The sequence below is a fragment of the Protomyctophum parallelum genome, assembly GCF_964188405.1.
Source record: "Protomyctophum parallelum genome assembly, chromosome: 21".
Taxonomy (NCBI): domain Eukaryota; kingdom Metazoa; phylum Chordata; class Actinopteri; order Myctophiformes; family Myctophidae; genus Protomyctophum; species Protomyctophum parallelum.
The window spans coordinates 17,763,050-17,787,745 of NC_139713.1; the positions used below are offsets into that span (position 1 = coordinate 17,763,050).

The 24,696-nt window shown below is 40.6% G+C and overlaps 2 protein-coding genes across 2 annotated transcripts; both read right to left on the reverse strand.

Moving 5' to 3' along the window:
* Nucleotides 1-3,145: 3,145 nt before the first annotated feature.
* On the reverse strand, nucleotides 3,146-15,365 carry atp6v0a2a (ATPase H+ transporting V0 subunit a2a). The gene is made up of 20 exons (XM_083793087.1): nucleotides 14,786-15,365; nucleotides 13,897-13,975; nucleotides 13,270-13,370; nucleotides 12,411-12,548; nucleotides 11,488-11,585; nucleotides 11,100-11,226; nucleotides 10,911-10,993; nucleotides 10,680-10,773; nucleotides 10,345-10,557; nucleotides 9,549-9,699; nucleotides 8,948-9,087; nucleotides 8,695-8,852; nucleotides 7,972-8,062; nucleotides 7,762-7,880; nucleotides 7,459-7,669; nucleotides 6,855-6,974; nucleotides 6,124-6,240; nucleotides 5,294-5,411; nucleotides 4,750-4,921; nucleotides 3,146-4,086 (listed from the first exon to the last, which is right to left on the reverse strand). The coding sequence occupies exons 1-20, from the start codon at nucleotides 14,894-14,896 to the stop codon at nucleotides 3,984-3,986; spliced, it is 2,544 nt and encodes an 847-aa protein (XP_083649213.1). The 5' UTR covers nucleotides 14,897-15,365; the 3' UTR covers nucleotides 3,146-3,983.
* Nucleotides 15,366-17,068: 1,703 nt separating this feature from the next.
* nfkbil1 (nuclear factor of kappa light polypeptide gene enhancer in B-cells inhibitor-like 1) lies at nucleotides 17,069-19,673 on the reverse strand. The gene is made up of 4 exons (XM_083793056.1): nucleotides 19,202-19,673; nucleotides 18,363-18,475; nucleotides 18,110-18,227; nucleotides 17,069-18,004 (listed from the first exon to the last, which is right to left on the reverse strand). Exons 1-4 carry the CDS (start codon nucleotides 19,473-19,475, stop codon nucleotides 17,409-17,411), a joined length of 1,101 nt encoding a protein of 366 aa, XP_083649182.1. The 5' UTR covers nucleotides 19,476-19,673; the 3' UTR covers nucleotides 17,069-17,408.
* Between the last annotated feature and the right edge of the window lie 5,023 nt (nucleotides 19,674-24,696).

The following is a 24,696-nucleotide window of genomic DNA, read 5'->3' on the forward strand; positions in this document are numbered from 1 at the left end:
AGCCAACCCAAAGAAACAAAAACAAACAAGCACGTACTGCATGGATACTTGGATACTTTTTCAAGCAGCTGCAGTCAGAATAAGAGAAAGCTTCCTTTACACATTCACGTCAGATGAATGCCTAAAATATAATTGAAAGTATTAGGAGCACTGAGCACTCAAGAGACACACCCCTTTTAGAAATAGACACTGTACAGTATGTATAGTGGCTAGCCACAATTCCCAAAGAGGGTCAGATGCAGACCCATTTGTGTTTTGAGGTTCTGAAATGACCTACTTTTTTAATTAAGAGAGCCGTTACTCACCTTATGAAAAAAATCTGCAGGTTATATTTGAGAGATGTCTTATTTGCTTAAACACACACATTGTTTTACACGTGCTGCTCTGTGAAGCCACAGCCAAGTCATTTAACCTCACAAAGGCACACAACTGAAGGTTACTTTTCATTTTGTTCATAGTATAACTGCAAGTAATAAAGAGGTTACTTACCATGGGACACTAGTAAAGAAGAATGCCCTCATTGTCATTGCTCTCTATTGTCTTGTCAAGATATAGGAGGAGATAGATGTGCAGCTAATAGCTAGACTTCCTTTTTTTTCATTCACCTTGCCTTTCTCTCTCTCTCTCTCTCTCTCTCTCTACCTTTTACAGAATAGGAGGAGGAGGAGTCTAAAGGAAGGTCAATTCATTCAGCTCTGACTGTCGTCACACTGGGGGAAAGGGGGAGGGAGACAGAGAAACCGTATAGGGCGGGTGGGAGCTTCACAACATCATGCAACATATCTTCATAAGATGAATGACTGATATAAGTATCTGGGTATGAAAAGGAAAAAGACACAATGTACAGCATATGTACATGCAGTGCTATATCTACATCAGAGTCAAGACAATCCAAACAAGACGGGATAGAAGCTGCACTCACTCACAAGGATATTTCAATCAAAATATGGTGAACATGAATGTGAATTTATTGACACAAAGTAAAATACGAATTAGAGACTCATACTGACAAAAATCTAGGCCTAAATAAATTTCTTTAACTCAACAATCATCACCAAGATGCACTAAAAATAGCAGTAAAAAGAAAATAAAAAAACTCCAAAATTGGACTTAGGTGGTTTCTTCTTCCAGACAGCAAAATTATACATTTTAAATAAAAATACCACACAAACCCCATTTGGTATAAAGATTTGTGGAACACTACCGCCTTCTTGTGGCTTATTAGGAGAATTACACCAATCACCTTGGGGAAGAAATTGTGTTCTACAGTGAGCTCCTACAGAATCAATATTCACCTACGCACATCCTTACCTTAACATAGTGATCTTAAAGGACAACTTTGTTTTTTTCCAACCACGGTTCATGTTTTAGGTCGTTATAAATGTTTTCTTCGTTTGCTGCTTTCTGTCGTTTTAGTGTTTTTGACAGGGGACGGGGGTGGCTAAATATTTACAAAAGATTAAGGTGATTTCTTTATTGTCATTTACTATAGAACTAGTCCTTCTAGACCAAAGTAAATTACATCTGGCCACATTAGTTGTTTTCGGTGTGTCTGAACCATAGGTCTGAACGAACAACTGACTACTAGGGGGGCTGCCATACTGTGTGTTGGCTCAATATGTCAGTTTGTCACCTCCCCCTTCACATTCAATAGATTATATACTATAGTATATAATATAGTAAATAATACAAAACTAAATCACTATACAATTCTGTAAAAATACATACATATTTAGCCCCATCGAATGCCCCTGCTCCCATGTCTAAAATCACTAAAACGAAAGAAAGCAGCAGGACTTTTTTGACCACGTCCCACCAACATTTTGCTGCTTGTTTATTTCAAAGACAATCGGACATAACACCCATGACAAACAATTGTTGTGTTCTGCTTTAAGAGCTGCACTGGGAAACCAGATTAACCCAACCTGTTTAAAGCACCAAAACTGCTGGATGTGACGGAATAAGAGAAGCCTATGGTGTCTACAGTTTGGTAGTGTTGAGAAACATTAATTGGCAACCAAATTCTAATCAGATCATCCATGAGTCCAAGTGAACATTTGTGTAAGTAATAACATTTCCCTCCAGCTAGCTAGGCGCTCCCGATCCTATATCTGTTCATGAGAATGGGATGGATGTGAGGGGATAGTGACCTTGACCTTTGACCACAAAGGAAATCAAACCTATAGCATCTCTCTACACAGCGTGTATGGCTGTATGCTCTACATGGGCAACATGTGGCCCCCACCTTCACTTAATGCGGCCCACAGGTTCATGTTCGATGATTCTGATTCTATTCGGATTCTGATCGTCATACTGAAATATTATTGATTTCAGCTGTTACAATTCCAAACATGCAAACACAATTGCAATTATTAAATGCATTTGAAATTAAATATTTAAATATATATTCAAGATTTCAATTCAAATATAGCAATAGCTGATCTACAAGCAAAAAAACGTGTCGCCCTGCCACGCGTTTTGAGCTTGTAGATCTGCTATTTTTGCAACACAAACATCCGAGGTGAAAAGCCACGGTGAACTGAATAGGTTATCATCATCACCTGTTTCAAAACTGCGCACTGACGTCAGGCTAGCCAAAGTTAGTCAGACCAAAAAGCATACACGTGTCCAATCTGTGTGTATGCTTTTCCACATCAACAGTATAAATAGTTAAGTGACATCACAGATAGCAGTGAGGTCCCGCGGGTTGACCCGCGGGGCGGGCGGACGGGTCAAGGTTTTCAGCGCAATTATCGCGGGGCGGCTCAAAATGGGAGATTGGTGGTTAGACTCTAACCGTAGTCGACCAGTGTATAGTACTGTAGGCTATCCCATGTTTGTTTGTGTTTTCACATCGCGTAGGTCAACCATCGCGATGGTCAAACAAGTCCAGCCAAGTGTCTCAGTCAGGAAACAAGAAAACATACTGTAGAGACGATTGAATTAGATTTGCAGGGAAACAGGAAATATATCTTTGAGCATAAACATTTTATTTGACGGCATTTCTTGCAACCGTTATCCAACACAAGAATTGTGATATAGGATCAGAGCCTTATACTGACAACAATTTAGGCTTAAATAATTATAATTTAACCAATCATCATACTATAAGCAGTATCATGTCTGAAGGAAGAACTAAGGCGTCTTGACTTTTTCATGAACATTTCCCTATTTATTGCAGGGGAGGTTATTTTTTAAATAAGCATTAAATTAAAGTAAACGGTAAACAGTTGAAGATTATTTTCATTTGGCATCATCACAGTCATGGTTGGAAATTCAGATTTTTTTTTGTCTTTGTACAATCATTTCTACATTGTTGTTGAAAAGTGCGTTGTGACAGTAGCTTTCACTAAAAGGTTGTGATGACTTATTTTCTTTCTTTCCTTAATATTAGTAACAAGATTTATCAGAGGAACTTTGATGATCTTTGCCATCAAGTATCTTCATCACATAAATAAGCAGCATTGAATAACTTCACAACCCTTTGGCTGTTCACTTGTCATAATTGGGAGCTAATCTATATGGCACTCAAAATCAGGATGCGTGATATGAAGTGTACTGTTGTAACATATTTGTATTGCCCCAAACATATGTTAATTGCAAGTAATAAATATTACAAAAAACTATTTTACACAGCACAAAGCAAATCAAATGTTAGAATTTGCCCATTTATGGACTTACCAATCGTATAGCATATACTGTAGCCTACCTACAAAATGCGATATTTCAAATAATTTAAATAATTACGAATTTTGAACCCCAGTGTTTTCAGAGGTTTGCTGGATACGGTGGCAATATAAGGCAGTCAGTGCAGCCGATAATATATAGTTTAAACATTGTCATGGTGGAAAAACATTGCTATAACAATGAGTTCCTGTCTGTTGTCAGTATCACAGTGTGCATTGCTCAAACCTTAAGCATCCTTCTTAATTATAAAAATCATCCATTTCCCCACGCACGTCCAATACAGCCGAGTCCCTTTGTTACAGTAAGCCATCTTGCTCAAATACGGAGGGCATCAGGGAGAAGTCGAAGGGGGCAAACTTGACACCTGTCCCATGGTAGAATTTGTTCTGGAACTCCACCCTGAAATTGACATTATTTTTTTTCTTTCATTTTTAGCAATTACACTGTAGCGATGTCTTTCGACACAGAAGGAACAAAACGCTTGTTAACTACTTAAGCCCAATACTTTGTCGTACATCGACTATAGAAAACAACATTGTCGCATTGCAATTGCGTTGCCGATGTGCTGTTATAGCATTTCTGTACATTTGTACATTACACTTAAAAACAACACATCGCCTATAATGATGAGCCTATAATAGGGACGTTGTTAACCCATTTAGGCCTGACATCGAAATAAAACAAAATATTTTTAAAATGTCCTTTTTTCTGAAAAACCTATATCAGAGAATCTCAATATTTCATGTCAAGGACCCCAAAAATTATATGTAATTGACCCGCCGACCCCCATCTGTAAATATTTGAGTTAAAAACTGAAACTCTGAAAGAATATACATTCAAAGATTTGAGGCACATTTTCACGATTTCTCAAAACCAGCAGACCTACAAGCTCGTAGGGTGGCGCGCTATGAGCTTGTAGATCTTCTATTTTTCAATAGCTAAATTATAACTATAATTATTTTTTACGCTTAAAATACCAAAAAGGGGTTCCCACTCAGAATAGGTTAATAAACCTACCTTACATTGTAGTTCAGGTTCACGGACATGAGGCGGTATACTCACCAGTGGAGGCGGAGAGCATGGAGAAAGGCGGACAGGCCCTCCATGACCAGTAGGATGGACACGGTGAGTGTAGCGAAGAGGCCGAATACAGGCACCAAGAACAACACTCCTATTCTGGTGGTGAACCTCAGACCCAGGCGCATCACCATGGTCCACAAAACCTCAGACAGCTCTAGAAGAACAAAACAGCAGCAGCAGCACACGACCAACAACACATGAATACCGCAGCACCGGTGGTCCTCGAGGGGGTTCCAGGTGGTCCCCAGCTAAATGATGGTAACCAAATGGACCCTTATAGATCTTTAATTCGAGAGAGCGTAAAATGGACCTATCGAGAGTTACATTATTGTTAATCATCTGCACTACTTCATCTACAAGAATTATACACAATTAGAGAATTAAACATTTTATCAACGTTTGCCAAAAGCATGGAATTGTAGACTAAATCTTATCCAACGAAAACAGAACATACTTTAGTTTTGATGTGGAAAGGGTTGAAAACCACTGGCGTAGCAGAGTTGGGTGTGGAAATATCTGGACTTACGGGCATGGGCCAAGCTGAGGGCCCAGAGACGCAGATAGGACGCAGTGTTGGAGATACAGCCCAAGCAGTATTCAATGGTATGGATGGACTGGTTCAGGAGAACATCTGCAAAGTCAAACTGCGACACAGACAAAAGCATATATATAAGACAGTGAGGCCCCGTTTTCCAAAAAAAGAACGTTGGTTCTAGAACTGGTTCCGTTCTTTATTTTTTTTATAATGGTTTATATCACATCTGCATGACTGCATCTTCCAACCTGAATAGTAGTGACACGCCCACATTGGTTCCCACTTCAGGGCAAGAACTGTATTTTTTTCGTTCCAGTTCCGAACCAACTTTTAGGGATCTGAACCAATTAATGTGGTTCAAAATTATGCTGGGAAAAAAAACTCAATCCCTAAAATATACATTCAAAAGGCAGCATTATATTAATGGTTTTGAGGGAAATTAATTTGAACTCTACCACAATTTATAGTAGTTTATTACCATTTGAGTACATCAGTATGTACTCAAATGTTTAAATGGTGATAATTTAACAATTCAATTAATTCACTTTATTCCAGACACAAAGGGGGTCCATAGAGTAGATACAAATCATTGACATCAAATTTAACAAATTATAAAAAATATATATATAATAAAATAAATAACATGAAATCATGAATAGAGCTGGGGCTGAGCTACACGCGAGGGCAAACGCACGGAAAAAATATTTGAACCGATCCAATTTTAGAGTATGCGTATATTTCAGTATTATAAAATTCAGTATTAAGGGCCAAGTTGTGATTACATCAAATATTTGGCATGGATGGATGGAAAAATGCCTGACCTCTTTGGGCATGGTTCCTCTGTCGGTCACCTCATCAAGTCCCTCTTCTTCATCTTCTTCATAGGACGGCACTGTAGAGTTGTCATCTTCACTCACGCGCCTCACCCTCTCATAGCCCTGAGTTAAGACAATAGCTTTAATAATCACGTGAGAAACTCAAAACATGCCACAGGCGTGTCACATACTGTAGTCGTGAGTAAAGGTCATTACACACTGGCGAATTAGCGACGCGATGCGAATAAGCGATCTGAAAATGCGAAATATTGCATGTTGCAGTTCGCCTGCGAATCTCTGCAAAATACGACACCAGAGCGAACAAATAAAAGCACATTTGCACATTCGCCACTGATGTGGAAGCTTGCATGGACTTCAATTGGGTTTTTTTAAATGCGAATTATTCGCACGAATATATCGCGTCGCTAATTCGCCAGTGTGTAATGACCTTTAGGCTTTATACTCTGTCGTATGATGGTGTCACTCAAAGTAAATTGCACATCTATAAGCTCACAATGCATTGCAATGTAAGTAATGCATTGTGTCCGAGTGTCCAGACTGAGACACATCTTTAGAGAAATCAGATTTTAATTGCATTTATTAAAATGCAATTTAAATACAAATATAAATTAATTGCACTTGGTACCGCGCTATGAGCTTGTAGATCTGCTATTTTTCAATAGCTAAAGCATTACATAATGCTTACAAAAAACACCAAAAGGGGTTCCCAAACTCACCCTGCGTCTGCGCAGGCCTTTGCCTCCACGGTACAACCAGTAGAGATACAGAGGCTTTCCTAACAACAGCACAGGAACGGACAGCATAGCTACCACCACTAGAAAGATCTGTAGTCCAGTCTGGGGAGTCAAGGTACGCACGCGCACCCACCCACACACACACACACACACACACATCCACACACACACACACACACACACACACACACACACACACACACACACACACACATTTTAATAATGTATTTATGTCCACGTAAGAGATACAATAATACAAGGACACGAATATTTACAAGGTGCTGTACAGAATGCAATCAGCAAATCCCGGACAAATCCCCCCCCCCCCCCCCCCCTCTATCTCTGTTGCATAGAGGTCCTTACTTCCTCAATTCCCTGACTCACATCTGGATAGCTTAACATCTGGATAGCGATAGCTTAACATCTGGATAGTTTAAGGATTTGGTTAAGGTAACCAAAACCGATCATTTTGGGACCAGACAAAATTAATTAAATGATGACCAGAAAATAATGTCATCAGTAGGACCTTTCATATTTGACACGGTATGATTGTGTATCCTCAACAGTCAATGAACACAACACAAACCTGTCCTGGATAGAGTGGAGTAACATCTCCTCCCTGCATTAGGAACATGTTGATGAAGTGGATGAGGATGCTCGGGGCCAGCTGGGAGTCACGCGCGCCAAATGCTACCCACTTGTAGAGAATCATGCAGACCAGGTAGCCAAAGAGACACAGTAGGAAAAGCAGCTCAGGAAGAAATAGCAGGTAGACATTAAACTTCTGCTGGAAATGCCTAGAGGGAGAGAACACGTGTATTAACCTGCAGGACTTGAACATCGGTATAGACGGGTTTACTACAACAATATAATTCATTCATTCACTCACAAGTGATTGAAGACACTGAGCACCACTCCGAAGCTCATGTGTATGACACCAATTATGACGGACATCTTCATCTTGTAAGAGTTGAGGAAGGACAAGCGATTCACTGCCATGTTCCATATCTGTCAAGAGCATTGGAAACATAAAGAAATAACAATTCACAAAATACTGCACCAGACACTAATTCTATTGTTGATATCTGGGGATACTCACAGGATCAATGCCAAATGGGTAGGGTCCATTGAACACACCAGTGACATTGGGGTCAAGGGTGAGCAATGCATTTGTTTGGAGGGTTTCATTTCTGCAATATAAAATGAACATATTAATTTAATTGGCCAAACATTATATAAACAAACACATACCAATACAAGATACAACTTACCGCAAAGTATTGACTATGACTTATGATACATACACATTACATTACTGCTGACAATTTTCCAAAGCCTATCGTAGCTGATGTTTTTGAGGAACCCAATGGTTTAAATTAATTTCGATATGAAATACATTCCATGTATTGAAACTCGCTTGAGACAGGTTATCCATATTATTTTTTATGTCAATGTTTTATCATCATTTAATGCAGCTTATAGTGCAGATCTAAAAAGGTTTTGCTAAAAATGTGTCTCTAAAGCAAAGATTGTTTTGTCACGTGGATATAAATATCAGCCAGAACTGAGAACTGAGAATTGTAAAGTGAGCTTATCACCTGAAAGTATGAATTAAAAAAGCCAGGGAAGTCAGGTCAATAAAGAAAAATACAACAATAACAAAAAACGACAGTATGCTTTGGAAAATGGCCATCAGTAATATAAGGTGTACTGTGACTCAATGAGATAAAAACTCCAGACAACTATTATTGTCCTATAATAACATTATTATAGCATAGCTGCATGCTTTGCATGTCTGAGGATGTTGCTATTGATGACTCACGTCCATTGCTGGTTTATGAACATAGCCCTGACACTCCAACCAGAGCCAAATATGTTGAAGGACTTTGAAAAACAGTCATTGTAGATCAGCCCAGTGTACACCGAGAAAAGCCCCATCATCAGGATGATATAACGTCCCTCGAAGAACATGATCCAAATCTTAACCGAGATACAGTAGAATGCCGTCATTCCGGGGAATGATAAATAACAAAGAGAAAATGCATCGTACAAATGACCACAGGGATATTTTCTACCTCATTGCTGGATCTTTTTCTTTTGTAACCCTTCTCTGTCAGCACCATCCACAGGCCAAAGAGAGCCATGACCAGGCCATGCCCAAGATCCCCAAACATAACAGCAAACAGGAAAGGGAATGTGATGATGGTGTAGGGAGCTGCCGACATAAGAAAAAGGATTAAACACACACACATTATTAGCCCATTCAGGACGGGAAACCCTTTTGGTGTTTTAAGCATTATGTTATACTTTAGCTATTTTTGAAAAATCATGAAAATGTAGTGCAAATCTTTGAATATTATATTCTTTCAGAGCGAATGTTTTGAACTGAAATCTTTGTTTCTGGGAGGGTCCCTGGAAAAACATATTTTCAGATGGAGGTCTGCGTCGTCCAAATATAGATAATTCTGGGGGTCCTTGACATGAAATAGTTTGAGCATCTCCGACATAGAAACATAGGGTTTTCAGAAGACTTTTAGGATTTAAAATATTTTAGTTTTTTTTAGAATCGGCCTCGGGTGTAATTGAGTTAAAAATGTCTCGTGCCCTTTGAGAATATTGGAGACATTGATCGGGTTACATATAAGACCAACACATTGTACATGCGTCTGTTCTTACCTGGGCTGGCCTCCCTGTAGTCTCCAACCCCATAGGCCTCCACGATGCTCTGGAAGCCACGTGTGAATTTGTTGGTCCTCAACAAGGTGGGCGGAGTGTCAGTACTTGGGATCCGGTTCACAAAGGACGGTACAGTTGCCTGACCTTTTCTCTGAAAAGGGTGAATAACTCATATTATGTCATCGATATTTCATATGTTTCAAAAACAAAAGATTGCAAAAGTTGTAATGCCTGTGTTAAAGTCCTGTTCATGGCGACCTTTGCTTCATGCCCCCCTCTGTCTCTCCCTCTTTCTTGTCATTCTTCACTTTTATCTATCAATAAAGGCAGAAAAGCCTAAAACAAATCTTTTACAAAAAAAAGAAGTTAAAATAGCCAATCTACAAGCTCATAATGTAGTGTTGTGGACTCATGATGTGAGCTCATGATGTGAGCTGTAGTATTTTCTCAGTTTGGGGCACCATTTTAGTCCAATCCAAGCCCCAGTGACTTCCATTGTAAAAGTGCAGTTCAAGAAGAATGAAATCAGTGGAGCTCGTGACTGGAATTTCAACATTTTAGATTGAAACAGTGTACTAAACCCGCCTGCACAAACCTCAAGGCCGTTTAGATTAGCTCCGGACACACACTCGCACACACACACTCACGCATGCACGCACGCATGCGCGAGCACACGCACACACACACAGACAGACAGACACAGACGCGCACGCATGCACACACCTCTTATAGACAGGTAACAGAGTCATTTAGCCACAAGACCTGGTTAATGACTGTTTTAGCAACACACACTCACCGAACCTTCCTCTAGTGCCCCGCGCAGGTTCGCCAGGTCATTAACAGGACACCACACTTCTGCTATTAGACACTTGTTGGTGACATCAAAGCTGCAGAGGTTGAGTATGTGATAAATAGCCTTCATCTTTTTCACCTGCACAACCCACGTAAAGGCTGACTCAGAGGCCTTCTGCAGCACCTGCTTCAAGTAGTCCTCTGTACGGTGCAGCACCTGGGGGAGAGAGCACGTTTATTTATGTCCGTGTGGAGCCTGTATTGATTGCAAAGTCGCAGAGTTTTCGGTAACACACTTTTAGTACTATGGCCGTTTTAGCCTTTGGCAAAAAGTCCTACATTGTTAAGGTCTTGCATGCGTGTTCTTAGGCTATCCATCACATCCGCTCTCTCCTCGTCATTCTCGGGGTGAGGGTAAAGATGACAGTGGTAACTGAGGGGATAACCAAGCACACGGCGATGCAAAATATTATTAAAACCACGGTATCGAGGCGGTGAAGTACATGAGGCATCCGATAATAACAATGTATTCTCAGGTGAAGTTAGCAAGTTGTATGGCAACAAACTTACCAGTCACAGATCTTTTGAACCTTTTGGCCAATCTGATCACCCCAGAATGAGATGAGAAACACAACGCTTTTGTTGAGCTCGCCCTGTAATAATAGATATGTTATTACTGTCATATACTGTCATGTCATTTCTGTGGATAGCATGTCTCGACCATATCATATCCATTAATAGTTGCGTTATTGAACTCACGGTGTCCAAATCGGTGAGGTTCTCATCCATTTCGGCGTAGCTGAGGATGGTGTAACCTTTACAGACTCTCCACAGCATCCGCTCAAAAGCCTCTATCTTTACTCGCTGGATAAGTCCTGATACAAATCTATGGCCAGGACAGTTCAACATGAGTCCAGATTCATATCATGATGCCAGTCATGTCAGCAATCTTATATATAGCGTAACTGTCTCTGATACTATAAAGACGGATTTATACTTTAGTTGTGCGGGCAGCGTCACACACTCCCGCTCTACAAGCTCACAACACGTCTCAATGTGGCACTCTGTGAGCTTGTAGATTGCATATCTTTGGTGTGCGGCACGATCGATGCGCAACCAAATATAAATCAAGCATACTGTAACTCACCCCAGCTTGGCTCCTAGTCTTTGCATGCCAGTGCATCCGGTCACAGAGTCTGTCTCCATGGTGGGGAATTCTTCATACTGTGGACCAAGAGCCTCATGCTACAGTACATATAAAAAACACATTAGAAAAATCAGATTTCTTTCTTTATGACAAGCATCTAACACATGGAAAGTGTTTTGGTAACCCCCACACTTCTATACACATAAAGCTGTGTATTGGCTTTAGCTTCTCTAGACTAGATACCTCTCTTTTGAAATACTTCCCCATTCATTTTTCCCAGACATTTCAAAAAGCATTTATTTAAAGACAGCGGACAAAGCCAACTTGGATCGTGACAAATCTTGACAACAAACACAATATTTTGGGCCGAAAAATAATTACAAAGAAAAACAAAACAAACAAAAAAAGTGTTCCCTGCCCTTTTTTTCTTCTTTCTAATTTTGTTCGTCCCAAAATATTGTGTTTGTTGTCATGATTTGTCGCGATCCGAGTTGGCTTTGTCCGAGGCCTTTACAGGTCTTTAAATAAATAATACCTACACTGTGTGCTATTAGTTACAGGGTGCTTGTCTATTACAACCTTGCGTAGTAAAACAAATATCGTGACACGAGAGTGAGATGTCGCCGAGTCTCACCTGACATGAAAACAGATCAATCTGAGACAGGGAGTATGGATTGCGTGTGACAGACGGCTGTTGACGAACAGGCCTAAACTGTAGCCGTATTTAACCCATTCTGTACGGGAACCCCTTTTGGTGTTTTAACTATTGAAAAATAGCAGATCTACAAGTTCATAGCGCGCCACAGAGTGGCGCGCTACGAGCTTGTAGGTCTGCTATTTTTGAAAAATCGTGAAAATGCGGCACAAATCTTTGGACATATATTTATTTCTACGTCAGGCCTAAATGGGATAAACAGACTCACTCTGGAGCGGCTGTGTACGAAGGTCCGTGTGATCTTCAACATGTGCGTGTACTCTGTGAGCTCCAACAGGTTCCTCTGCAGCTTCTCCTTGTTCCTGGTGACCTCGCTGAGCTCCATCTCCAGCCTCTGGAGCTGCTCCTGAAACATCACGGCAGATCCAACGTAAGCTTGTAGCCTCAGTGGTGGAAAAAAGTACTCGACTGTTTTACTTAAGTAAAAGTACCAATACTGCAATTTAGAACTACTTCGTTACAAGTAAAAGTACGGAATTGAAAATGTACTAAAATGTACATAAAGTACTCATATAGCAGAATGTCCCATTTCACAAGTTCAAAATGTGTAGAAAGTCTATTGAAAATAGCCAATCTACAAGCTCTCAATGCGTCGCGAGAGCTTGTAGATCTGCTATTTTCAAATGGCCTTAGTTACTTAGTTACTTTCCACCACTGCTTGTAGCTTTTTGCCGGTATACCTTATCAAGACGGATAACCTTTCTATGCTGCTCTCTTGAACCGGGCGCTCTTGGAAAAGAGATTTGTAATCTCACTGATAGTTTTACCCGGTTAAATAAAGGATAATGATGCGTAATAATAATAATCGATAACTTGTTTTTTGTGTGTGAATAAACGGTGATTTTAACCAATCTTTATGGTAGAGAGTTGGGAATAGAAAACTATTACCTACTGTCCTACTCAGTGGCCTTGTGGTTAGAGTGTCCGCCCTGAGTCTGGGAGGTTGCGGTTAAACATTGGACCCAATGTCAGACAGTTTACCATGATCTCAAGGACTTGGCACATTTAAACTATATATCTTAGCATGTTCATACGTAATCAAACAAAGGTAAGCACAGATAATTTACCATGATCTCAAGGACTTGTTTGGGTGGTGGAGCCACTGGACTTTCATCATCATCCTCTGGGAAAGCTATATTAGCCTTGCGGATCTCTCTTAAGAGGTAGCCTTGGTCATAGAAAGAAATAACCAAAATCAAAGATCATCTTGTTATGATGGGTCAAATTAAGAACCCATTCAGAACGGGAACCCCTTTTGGTGTATTATGTTATACCTTAGCTATTGAAAAATAGCAGATCTACAAGCTCATAGCGCGTGGCACTCGGTGCCTCGCTATGAGCTTGTCGATGTAGATCTTGGAACTACATATTTTCAGATGGGGGTCCGCAGCCAAATACACATAATTCTGGGGGTACTTGACATGAAAAAGGTTGAGCACCACTGACAGAGAAACATAGGCTTTTCAGTAAACTGTCATGATTTAGAAGACATTTCTTTTAGAATCGGCCTCAGGTCTAAATGGGTAAAACATCAGAACAAGTTAGAACTACTAGGCTAAAAGATTAGTTTCACTATAGGCTATCATAATCAGAGATGTGGTCAGTCTGTTGTCACCATAGCAACCATCAGCTGTTCAGAGTCCAGATGACATTTCATGCAGATATTTAGTGGTCCATTCCAATCGCTGTCTTACCCAGAATTCTCTCCATCTCCTCGCACCTTTTGATTTCGCTGACAAAGCGGCGCTGGAACGAGCTGACACTCGGGTTGAGCTGTAACAAGAGAAGCATTCCAGTCACGTACTGTGCAAATAAAAATAATACCTGATCGAGGTCATGAAAGGTGGAAACATTCTTTAGGACTTTTGACAGCAGGCACCATTAAGTCAACTGTTGGAAAGTTGATGCCACTGACATACTTCAGTCAGCCGAACAGTTCATCACATGATTGTGTGCGACAGTTTCTGCTGTTTTTAAAATTGCATGTATATCGCATGTCTTCAGTTCTCTTTTGACCTTCAATAAAATGATTGATTACCTGTCTAAATAAAGTAAATTATAATGATTAGCACAAATCCCTATATTCCCAGGGTCCATGTCAGGGTCAGATTTAAGAATTATAGGGTTAACATTAGGCTGACACACTAGTTCCCATGTGCAAATAGCTACAGTTTTGGTAGTGTTCTACTTTTACCCAAGTGACGTCTAAATGGAGTAAGTAAGTGGCCTATATATTGCATATTGGGGGCATTCAGGCATATCTATGGCGGCTCTAATTGGCCTACACAGAAACAAAGACTAGGCTATGTAGGAAATAACAATTTATGACAGTTGCAGCTTTAAAAAACAAACGACGTCATTATTTTAAAACAGACAGTTCATAACGCTCCACAGTAAAAACTAAAATAATATCTATTACCACCCAGTGTTCATTTATCCACCAGTAAGTGTACAAATGTAACCAAATGGACCCACAAGCGTCCACTTATACACATTATGAGAGTTACATGAGCACTGTCTGCGATATGTTCACTGTACATTGGCAGTTAGTTCACTTCAGTTGCCTATAGGGCCTATACTTACATCTCGGAACTCGACCAGTCCCATTTCTCCAAGCTCACTTATGCAGTCATATTCCGATCCGGACTGCAGGAACAATTGCGCCAAGCACATCTCCTCACTTCGGAACCCCATCTTATCTGTAGGCTACCCACCTTCCGGCCTTAATTTGTCTACTATCCGTTAGACATCGAGCGATTTAACACTAATAAGAATATGCCATGATCGCGAATCATCGCACTACACGATCGCGATGGTGAATTAATGATAGTAAATAAAGGTTTTTTTCAAAGGATCAGCTGTGACATTGTCAGTCTAGACACCATCACATTGTATTGCTTCTTATGCTTAGCTCGCGTTCCTTCAAGGCGGCGTTTAATCTCTACGGCATAAATAACGCAGAAACAAAGGCCAAAACATCCTTATTGCACCTATTCCATCGGAGGAGCTCCGTGAAAGCCTTCATACTGCTGCAGGCTACCTTGAACAGTAGTCTGAACACCTGTCACCGTATTGCAAAAGGACTGCAACAACGCGATACTGTTCGGTCAAAACTACAAAAGAAACAGCTAAACGCTGTATACGGTAAACACTGGATGCTTTAGGAAATATGGAAAATTAATCTAATTCACGCTTAAAAGGCGATTATCAAAAATAGGCTACGGCCTTAGATTCGCACCGGGCTGCTACGTCGCCCCGGCAATAATTGACACAGATTGCGTCTTTGGGTTGCCAGATATTGCTATATACGCAAATAAGTGCGCCTGACTCGTAGACCTTTTTCAACTAGGAGAAATGTTCGTTTTCCTTAATTGTTTGAAATGTATAGCAAACAAGAAGCTCCTGACCTAGTTCTTTAAATGATATATTAATATTATATATGAATCACCGGGATAATCACACTAGCATGATGACTAGATTTCCTGCAGCCCAGTTGGTCTATTTATTATTATAGCCTATTATTTACAGTACACCAACCCATGTCTAGGTGTCAAATGAATATATCAATTCTTGTTCAAATAAAGTGGCTATGAAAAAAGTGGCTATGAAAATATATTTTCTGATACGAATTATGTGGCCTATACATTACCAAACTATAACCCTCTGAGAAATAAAAACGAATGGAATGTGTGGGCAAATAATATCTAATCGCCAAACTGCAAAATATTTATACTCAATCGCACAAGATTTATACCAGTGATCGTACCATTTTAGGTGAACATCATACTATAGGTTTTTTTTTTTATAAGAATGCTGAATTCATATAATTCTAAGATTATTCTAGAAGGGGGTGGTACTTGGTAGTATCAAACATGGCAACCGTTGCATCCACTGCAATATATTCCGTTCCATCGCTGAAACCAGGCCGACCATCTGCCTTTCCTTTGTGTGAAAGAGTGAATCTGATGTGATTTTATCACTCAGTCACTGCTCAGCTGTTTCAAAATAATGTATTTGAGAGTATATTGGTATAGAGGTTTTAAATATCCATGTATTTTAATGAATCATGCATTGGTGACTTTAAATTGATGCTCATTATCTTCTCTTCACAATGGTTTTCGTAAGCTTCAAAACTACTTTGAGGAACCTGGGTTTCATAATAATTAATACCATTTAAGCAGAGTAAAGCCCAAACCACACCAATGCAACTAGTCGCAACTCCTGTAGTTGCATATTGCAGTTGCATTGGTGTGGACTGACCTTAGGATTTCAGTCAAAATTTCAAAATGTCTAGTAAAAAATCAGACCTGTCTGAAGTGAGTGGTGAGCTACTCAAAAACACCAGGATCCCTGTGGACAGCTGGGAGGCCCTGGCAGTGAACCGCTCAGCCTGGCGTGGCACAATTGCCATTGTTGTTCAGAGACTTGAGACTGATCGAGCACAAGCAGCAGAGAAGCACCAGCAAAGACGTCTTATGCAACCCCGTCCACCTCCAACACTTCCATGCCCAGACTGCCCCCGACTCTTCCACACACCTTGGACTCTACAGTCACCAGCAGGCACACAGACGGAGAGTGCAGCTGGGTCAGCTAGTCCAGAAGGAGAAGAAATGAATGGCTGAGGAGAACGGATCCTCGTTTTACGAGGTTTGCCATGATGATGATGTACTATACAAGCCCTCCTCCCTGGCCTGTGTGTGTCTGTGTCTCTGTGTTAGGCTGTGCAACAGTGACACTTGGTGGTGAACAAACGCTATAACGCTATTTCCTTGCTTGGACAGACAGACCCAGGGACACACATAGCTGTCTATAGGAGTGGTTGCACCACTCAAAAAACCCCAGAAGAAAACAAAATCTGTGGAAATTACGTAAATTAATGAGAAGTATATCAACCTCTGGACCAACTACCCACACTAAATAATCCTCCAACAAGTGGCAAATAAATAAATTCATCAACAGAAAGACAAAGCACAAACCATTCAGTTATCATTATCAAGATACCGAAGATTTAATACCTTTACAGTTACATGTGAACGTTCACACACCAGCGGCCGATAAGGATGTTATCAAAAAAGTAAATTAATGAAGCCACATATCGTTCTGGTATCTGCTTCTACTTCAGACAGTCTGTTCAGCTCCTGTGAAAGAGCGTTGACTGTGTCTAGAATCTTCTGCTTGTCACATATGGTTCTGGTAATAACTAGTTCTACTTCAGACTCTGAGACAGTCTGTTCAGCTCCTGTGAAAGAGCGGTGACCGTGTCTAGAATCTTCTGCTTGTCATTTTCGGCCAGTCGGGCACCACAGCGCTGGGCAAACCTATCTGGGTGCCACAGCGTCTGTTGCCGCTTGAGAAGTTTCCGGAACACAGGCACGTCCTTCCGGTTGGCACCGTGCAACATCACGTCCACCATTTCTAGCACTGTGCCTCGCGGGGCCGGCCACGGGATGTCACTGTAGCTCAGCTTCGTGCTTGCTGCCGAAGCACCTTTCTGGAAAGTGGCGGCGCATCTCTCTTCATAGCGCTGCTTCTTGCCCCGCCTCGTCTCGTCCTCTTTGCGCGCTGCGCGGGCCAGGTACTCTTCGTGCTCCCTCTGCAGCTTCTCCGTCAGCTCCTTCCGGCTTCTCTCCTCCTCTTCTGCCTCCTCCCTACTTTTAGACCTTTTCCGTCCTGAGGATGATGCTGCTGCCGCCGCCAGTCGTTGAGCTTCAGCATGCTTTTCAGCAAAATACTCTCTTCTGATTTTATCAGCCCAGTCCCCGAAGTCCTCTTCGTCGTCGTCAACTGGAAGGAAATCATCATCTGCAAAACAAAGACCGCAAAATTAACACATGATATGCCTATTCAGGTTTTGGTTCAAAATAGCGTGTGTATGTGTGTGTGTATATATAAAAAAAAATTACTTACCATCATAAACCCCAAAGGTTTCAAAGAACTCATCTTCACACTCCCCAAAGAGCTTATCCCTCCATTCCTTCTCAGCGTCTGAAGCAGGTGCCCTATTCCTACTAGTTGCAGCAGCAGGCTATAATTACATACAATACATAATATAAAATAAATTAATGTATGTTTTTGACACTCAACCGTGTAATTCCAGAGTAGTCCTCAAACATCAGTTTTCTATTCTCTTTAATACAAATTAATTTGAAACTGGTATTACCTTTTCATCTTTCATCCACAGCAAGAGGTCTTTCGGGGTAATCCCAGCATTATTACACATATCCATAGCTTCCGGGCAACTATTTCGTAAAGGCACAACCAGCTCATCGTATGCTTAAGAAATGAAAAGTAAAACAAAGTCAGATTAAGAATTATACAGCAATGGGATGTTATGGGGTAGAAGAGTCAGATTATACTCAGTAAACGTGTTCATTTATCCATTTGTAACTCTCAGTTGAAACTACAATCAATAACATGGTCATATGATATGAGACCCCTTCAGGGGAGATTCATGCAGTAATACTTGTCCACCATGGAGTCCTACCCGACACAATTATGGTCTAAAATAAACCTAGCTGACACACCCCCCCACATGGAAATATAAATTGCATAAGCTATATAGAGATTTATCTCCTTTTGTTAACATATATGCACCTAATATGAACCTGAATATGGCATAATATATGCAGCAGCAGCATAGGCTATATTCCGCATATACTTGCCATATTATATTGGCAAATTTGGCACAATATGTTAATATATTTAAAATAAAACCATCCTAACCTAGTCCTAACCTAAGCAAGTAACCTTCAGGATTACTTGCAAGAGGGTCCACGTGGACCCTCTTGCACATAAACAAGTGTAATATATGGTGTCGTCCACTCACAGTTGACAGTTTTTATATTGAGTTGTACTTGAAATGTACTGTAATTCTGCAAACTGTTAATAAATACTTCAATCAAGTTTTTGTATTGAGTTGTACTTGAAATGTACTGTAATTCTGCAAACTGTTAATAAATACTTCAATCAATCAATCAATCAAAACTCTTCAGTCTTCACCTCTTTTCCCATGTTTGAGTGCTCTGTTGGCTGCGAGGTGTAAAGGTGTATCTCCTTTAAGATCCTTCTGAAGAACGTCAGCTCCGTGTTTTAATAAAAGTCGAAGGACAGCATCGTCGCCCAGTTTACAGGCCAGGTGCAATGGGCTTCTTTGCTTTTTGTTTTGAGAGAAGTTGACATCAAACTCTGAATGTTTACGCAGGTACGACTTCAACTTCAACAGACTACCCTCCTCCACGTATCTTAAAACGCGCTTCTGTTTTCGAGAAGCCATTATTAAACGTAACTAGCAAACCGAACATACAACTGTTTAATATCAACAACCTTGGCAAAATAACCACCACTACTAGTACAACATATAGCCCAAGTGAATTATATCTAACGTTAAGTCTACACGACACTGTACTGGCAAATAAAAGAGAACAAAACATAGAAACAACAAGATACAAAAACATTAACATCGGAACTTCCGCCCCGGTCCTACTGATTTACATGTCCGGCACAGCGAAAGTCCGCCAGAGACATTTAGTAAAGGTTCCGCACAAGATGTTCTAGCGGTGGCGTGTCACGAGCTGGTCACGAGGGGTCAGTGTTTCCCCAGCTCAAACGTGCCTCGGTGAAATGTGGCAGTTGTTTCAATAATATTAATAAAAAAAACAGGCAAACACGGGGTCAAAATGAGTCTGGGTCTGGGAGAGATGAAGAAATATATTTTTATTGCAATTTTTTACTGCTAAAAATCTCACATTGCATGCAATAGACACAATAGATTACAACACGTGGTCGTGTTGACAGATTTGGAATGTCAATAGGCCTACATCATTTATTCATTTTACAATTAGAGTAGTGGTGGCATTAATTTGTTCCGCACTTTCGTAGCTCTTTTTAGTTTTTAACTTTTTGAGTTGTACTTGAAATGTACTGTAATTCTGCAAACTGTTAATAAATACTTCAATCAATCAATCAATCAAAACTCTTCAGTCTTCACCTCTTTTCCCATGTTTGAGTGCTCTGTTGGCTGCGAGGTGTAAAGGTGTATCTCCTTTAAGATCATTCTGAAGAACGTCAGCTCCGTGTTGTAATAAAAGTCGAAGGACAGCATCGTCGCCCAGTTTACAGGCCAGGTGCAATGGGCTTCTTTGCTTTTTGTTTAGAGAGAAGTTGACATCAAACTCTGAATGTTTACGCAGGTACGACTTCGACTTCAACAAAATGAGTCTGGGTCTGGGAGAGATGAAGAAATATATTTTTATTGCAATTTTTTACTGCTAAAAATCTCACATTGCATGCAATAGACACAATAGATTACAACACGTGGTCGTGTTGACAGATTTGGAATGTCAATAGGCCTACATCATTTATTCATTTTACAATTAGAGTAGTGGTGGCATTAATTTGTTCCGCACTTTCGTAGCTCTTTTTAGTTTTTAACTTTCTACCATAGATTTGTCAGTCTGTTCTTTGTCATGATGGGCTTTTCAAAATACCACCTCCTGCCAGGAAAGGGTTATGCAGAACAGTTTGTGTGTGTTTGAAATGAATTGAAGAGAGAGAGAGAGAGAGAGAGAGAGAGAGAGAGAGAGAGAGAGAGGACAGCAACAGCAGACCTATTAGGCCTACAGCTGTGATTCTGTGTGCAGCCTAGTAGTGGCAAATGCCAATGCACACTTGGTATAGTCTGTCACATTAAAACATTTGCTAAACCGCTATTACCAATACCCACCACTGTACAATGATTAATCGTAATCAAACTTCAGAATTGTATTTGTACTTGTACTTGTTTTTCCACTGTCACTGATGCAACATCATGTACCACAGTCACTGAATCTGTAGGGTTTCGGAGGCTACTGGATCTGGGACTTATTTGAAGGCTACCTGTGATGTTTTAGTAAGTGCAGCTGAGCTTCTGAACTGGCTTGGGCCTAGGGCTTAAGACAGGGGGTCCATTTAGGCTTGTGATGAGTCTGAGGGAGGGAGTGCGGGGCCCTTTGGAGACGGCATGCGTCCTCACAAAGGAGAGGATAGAGGAGGGAATGAAGGGACACTTTGTGCCCTGTGAAGAGGATCCGGAGCATCCCAAAGCATGGCCACTTCCACCCCCTTTGCTGTCGGAAACGACGTGTCTTCACTAACGATGCTCTTGTGTGAATGTCTTTTAAATGTCTGGCATTTCAAAAGAGAGAGGCCTATTTCGTCACCTCAGGTGTCACATGCCTAATGGTAACACTGCAGAGCTGTTTCTCTTATACAGTATGGCAGAGTAAGAAAGATTTTAGTTTTTCTTCTTTTAAAAAGAAAAGTCCTTTTGCACACAGGTACTGAGATGGGCAGGTGCATTGGAGTAATGCACTTGAGCGGAGCAAAAAAGGGGGAATATCCCACACATTGTATTCACTTACAACAAAAAGGTTTAATGCAGGTACGTTTAGGTCACTCTGACCTTAATCAGGCATGGCTGATGAAGGTCAGAGCGACCAAAACGTATGCATTAAACTTGTCTTGCAGGACTCCCCATTTTTTGATCTTCCCATTTTTTTTTTTAATAAATTGACGGGGCTTTCCTTATATCCTACCACAATAATTTGGCACTCATCACTGCTACTGAAGTAAGATCCCAGGTCTCCCATGGGGTCAGGTGGGGCATGCATCTTTCTTGCACCGGGGACCAAGGAGAGAGATGCTGCTGAAAGACAGGATATCCCCGGACAGGAACTCGTAACTTGCCCACCCGCCTCTTGACTTTCCTGCCTGGCCTGCTGACTCTATCCTGTCCTGCATGATGTCCGTCTGTCCTTCTCTTGGAAGTGGGGGTGGCGTAATGGAGGGCAGGCAGCAGGAAGCCAAGGGTCCGCCAAGACGTTCCAGGGGTCATCTCTCCAACCCGCCATATTATGGTCAGGCAGGCTTAAAGTCCGGTCGCTGGCTGAAAAGACCCTGTCCCCATTGTTCAGGCTGAGGAGAAACGTGCATACACTTCCTGCATGTCTATTTTCTGCATTGGCCTGGTTTATTTGGCTCTGATTTATGACAGCTGGAGATGTGCTTCTGGCATATAGCTGGGCTGGCCACATGTCTGTTTTAAAACAGGGCAACTGCAACAGCTTGACACCCATTCATATGCCAATTGAGTCTAGGTGTGTTCCACACAAACCTCTGCCTTTGCCCCCACAACTTTGATCCCTTTTGATCTTGTGAGCAATCCATTTGGTGACTCTAAAAGCCACAGACGTCTTAGGGTGTGGCATCAGGTTTCTGTCCAGATTCTGTCAAGTTTCTGTTTCCTTAATGGTATGAACGACAGATAGGTGATGGCAGGCAGTGATGACAGAGGTCCACAGTAACAGTCTTTGTATTGAGTTGTGCTTTCATGTGAAATGTAACCATTCTGCAAACTGTTAATAAACACTTCAATCAATCAATCAATGCATTATTTTATTTAAATATTATTATTAATAATAATAAATATAAGACGGGCCCAAAAAGAAAAAAGCTATAAGCAATATATACACAATGAATTATATAAACATTGATGACTGACATTATTTGTAATAAATAAAAATCACACCCGTGTGAAGTGAGGGGCGCTCTTATCATCATACATTATCTCATTCCGGCCATTCACATCCTATGTTCAGCGTTTAATGTTTTTTTCCGACCGTAGGTCGCATTTACGATGCCGTCTGTTAGTCACGCCTCCATATATGGTCACGCCTCGTGACATCACTCATCCATATATGGTCACGCCTCGTGACATCACGCCTCCATATATGGTCATGTCTCGTGACATCACGCCTCGTGACACTTCACACCACCATACATGGCCGTCTCCATATAGCCGATGAAGATCACGACACTCACTGACCTCATCAATCCCAGTATAGCTATACATGGAGAAGACTGGATCATCACATAGATCTGCATATATGGAGCCGACCAGCAACTCTACATGATCTGACCTCAAACCCTTAGTTGTTTGTCAACCAGAGTCAGACTCCATTCGCATGTATGGAAATGCGATGTAAATTTCTTTTACGTGGCCAAAAAAAAAGGTCGAAAAGTGGATCGAGCAAATCCTAACAATTTACTCATCAGGAGATCTAAAGGTCAGAGGTCAGATCTAAAGGTCAGAGGTCTTTTGACGAATGAGTGTGAGCGTCAGTTCCTGAGGGATCCTCACGGCCCTCTACCATATAGCTGAATTTCGTGAAGAACAATAGAACTGCCAAAACGGCTAACATGGCGGAATTTTCACAGAAACAATAATTATAATAATAATAATAATGTTATTTGTATGTATCTGAATAATGTTTTTGTTCTGAAATTCGTAGCTGTCCATTTAAAGAAGCAACTGTAACAGTGTAACACTTCTGGTTAAAAAAAACCCAAACCAAAGCCTAAATGTTACAATACACCAGTCGGTTATCTGTCTGGATATAGTGTTTTTTTGTGTTTGTCATTTTCTCAGTGAGTGAGAGCTATAGCCCTCGGGATTCCCCATGGCAAGGCTGCTTCTGTGTATAGACACACTTGACACTGTGATTATAGAGGAATGTTGATCCGAAAACATTGTGTGATAATTACTGAACTGTCATCTTACTTGTATTGGATTCCTTATTCTGTGCCTCCTCAGAAAAATACATTGATAAACGGGGAAAATTTCTTTCATATTCTTCTGCGTGGCATAAATAATACTTTCTAGCCAAATGAGAAATCCGGCAGGAGCAAGGACCGTACCATGAAATCTTTGTAACGTGATCGCTTTACCTTCATAAAACTTGAAAACCCATGAATCTAATCTATTCAGGTTATGTTTCACAGCAGTCTGACTGTGACTTTGATGCCAGCAGCAGGTGGGGATAATGTGAAAGTTAGTGTAAAATTCATCTTTGTGAGATTGTCTGGCTTTTTTGAGACATTGTGTACTACAGTAGTAGGTGTAGCCTACCACAAACGTTGCTGGTGAGGCTTGTCTGATCAAATTAATGGGAAATATTGAATCAAGCAATTTAAAAAAAAATAGTCTTGGTTGCACCCATAAGCTTGAGTACCGTAGATGGGAAAATGACCAAAGAAGTGTTTTAAAGTGAAATTGAATCAACACTGAAATTGAATCAATACATAAACTGATAGTCTATATTCTATATTGAGCTCAAATTCAGAGATTCATTTTTCATAAAGAATTATTTGTACTTAAAATTTTAGGGAATATCCGAGAGTTGTTTCCATTAATGATCTATTCTAATTAGTAGCTACTTAAAGGATACCAACACATACTTCCATGTTGTAGCGTCATACAGTATTTATCACATTATTTTGACATGTTGTTTTTAATGTTTTACTTGAACACAATTTGCCTATTTGTTCATCACTGTACCTCACAGTACTTCTCTCTGTATCTGTAACTTAACCCATTCTGGACGGGAACCCCTTTTGGTGTTTTAAGCATTATGTTATACGCTAGCTATTGAAAAATAGCAGATATACAAGCTCGTAGC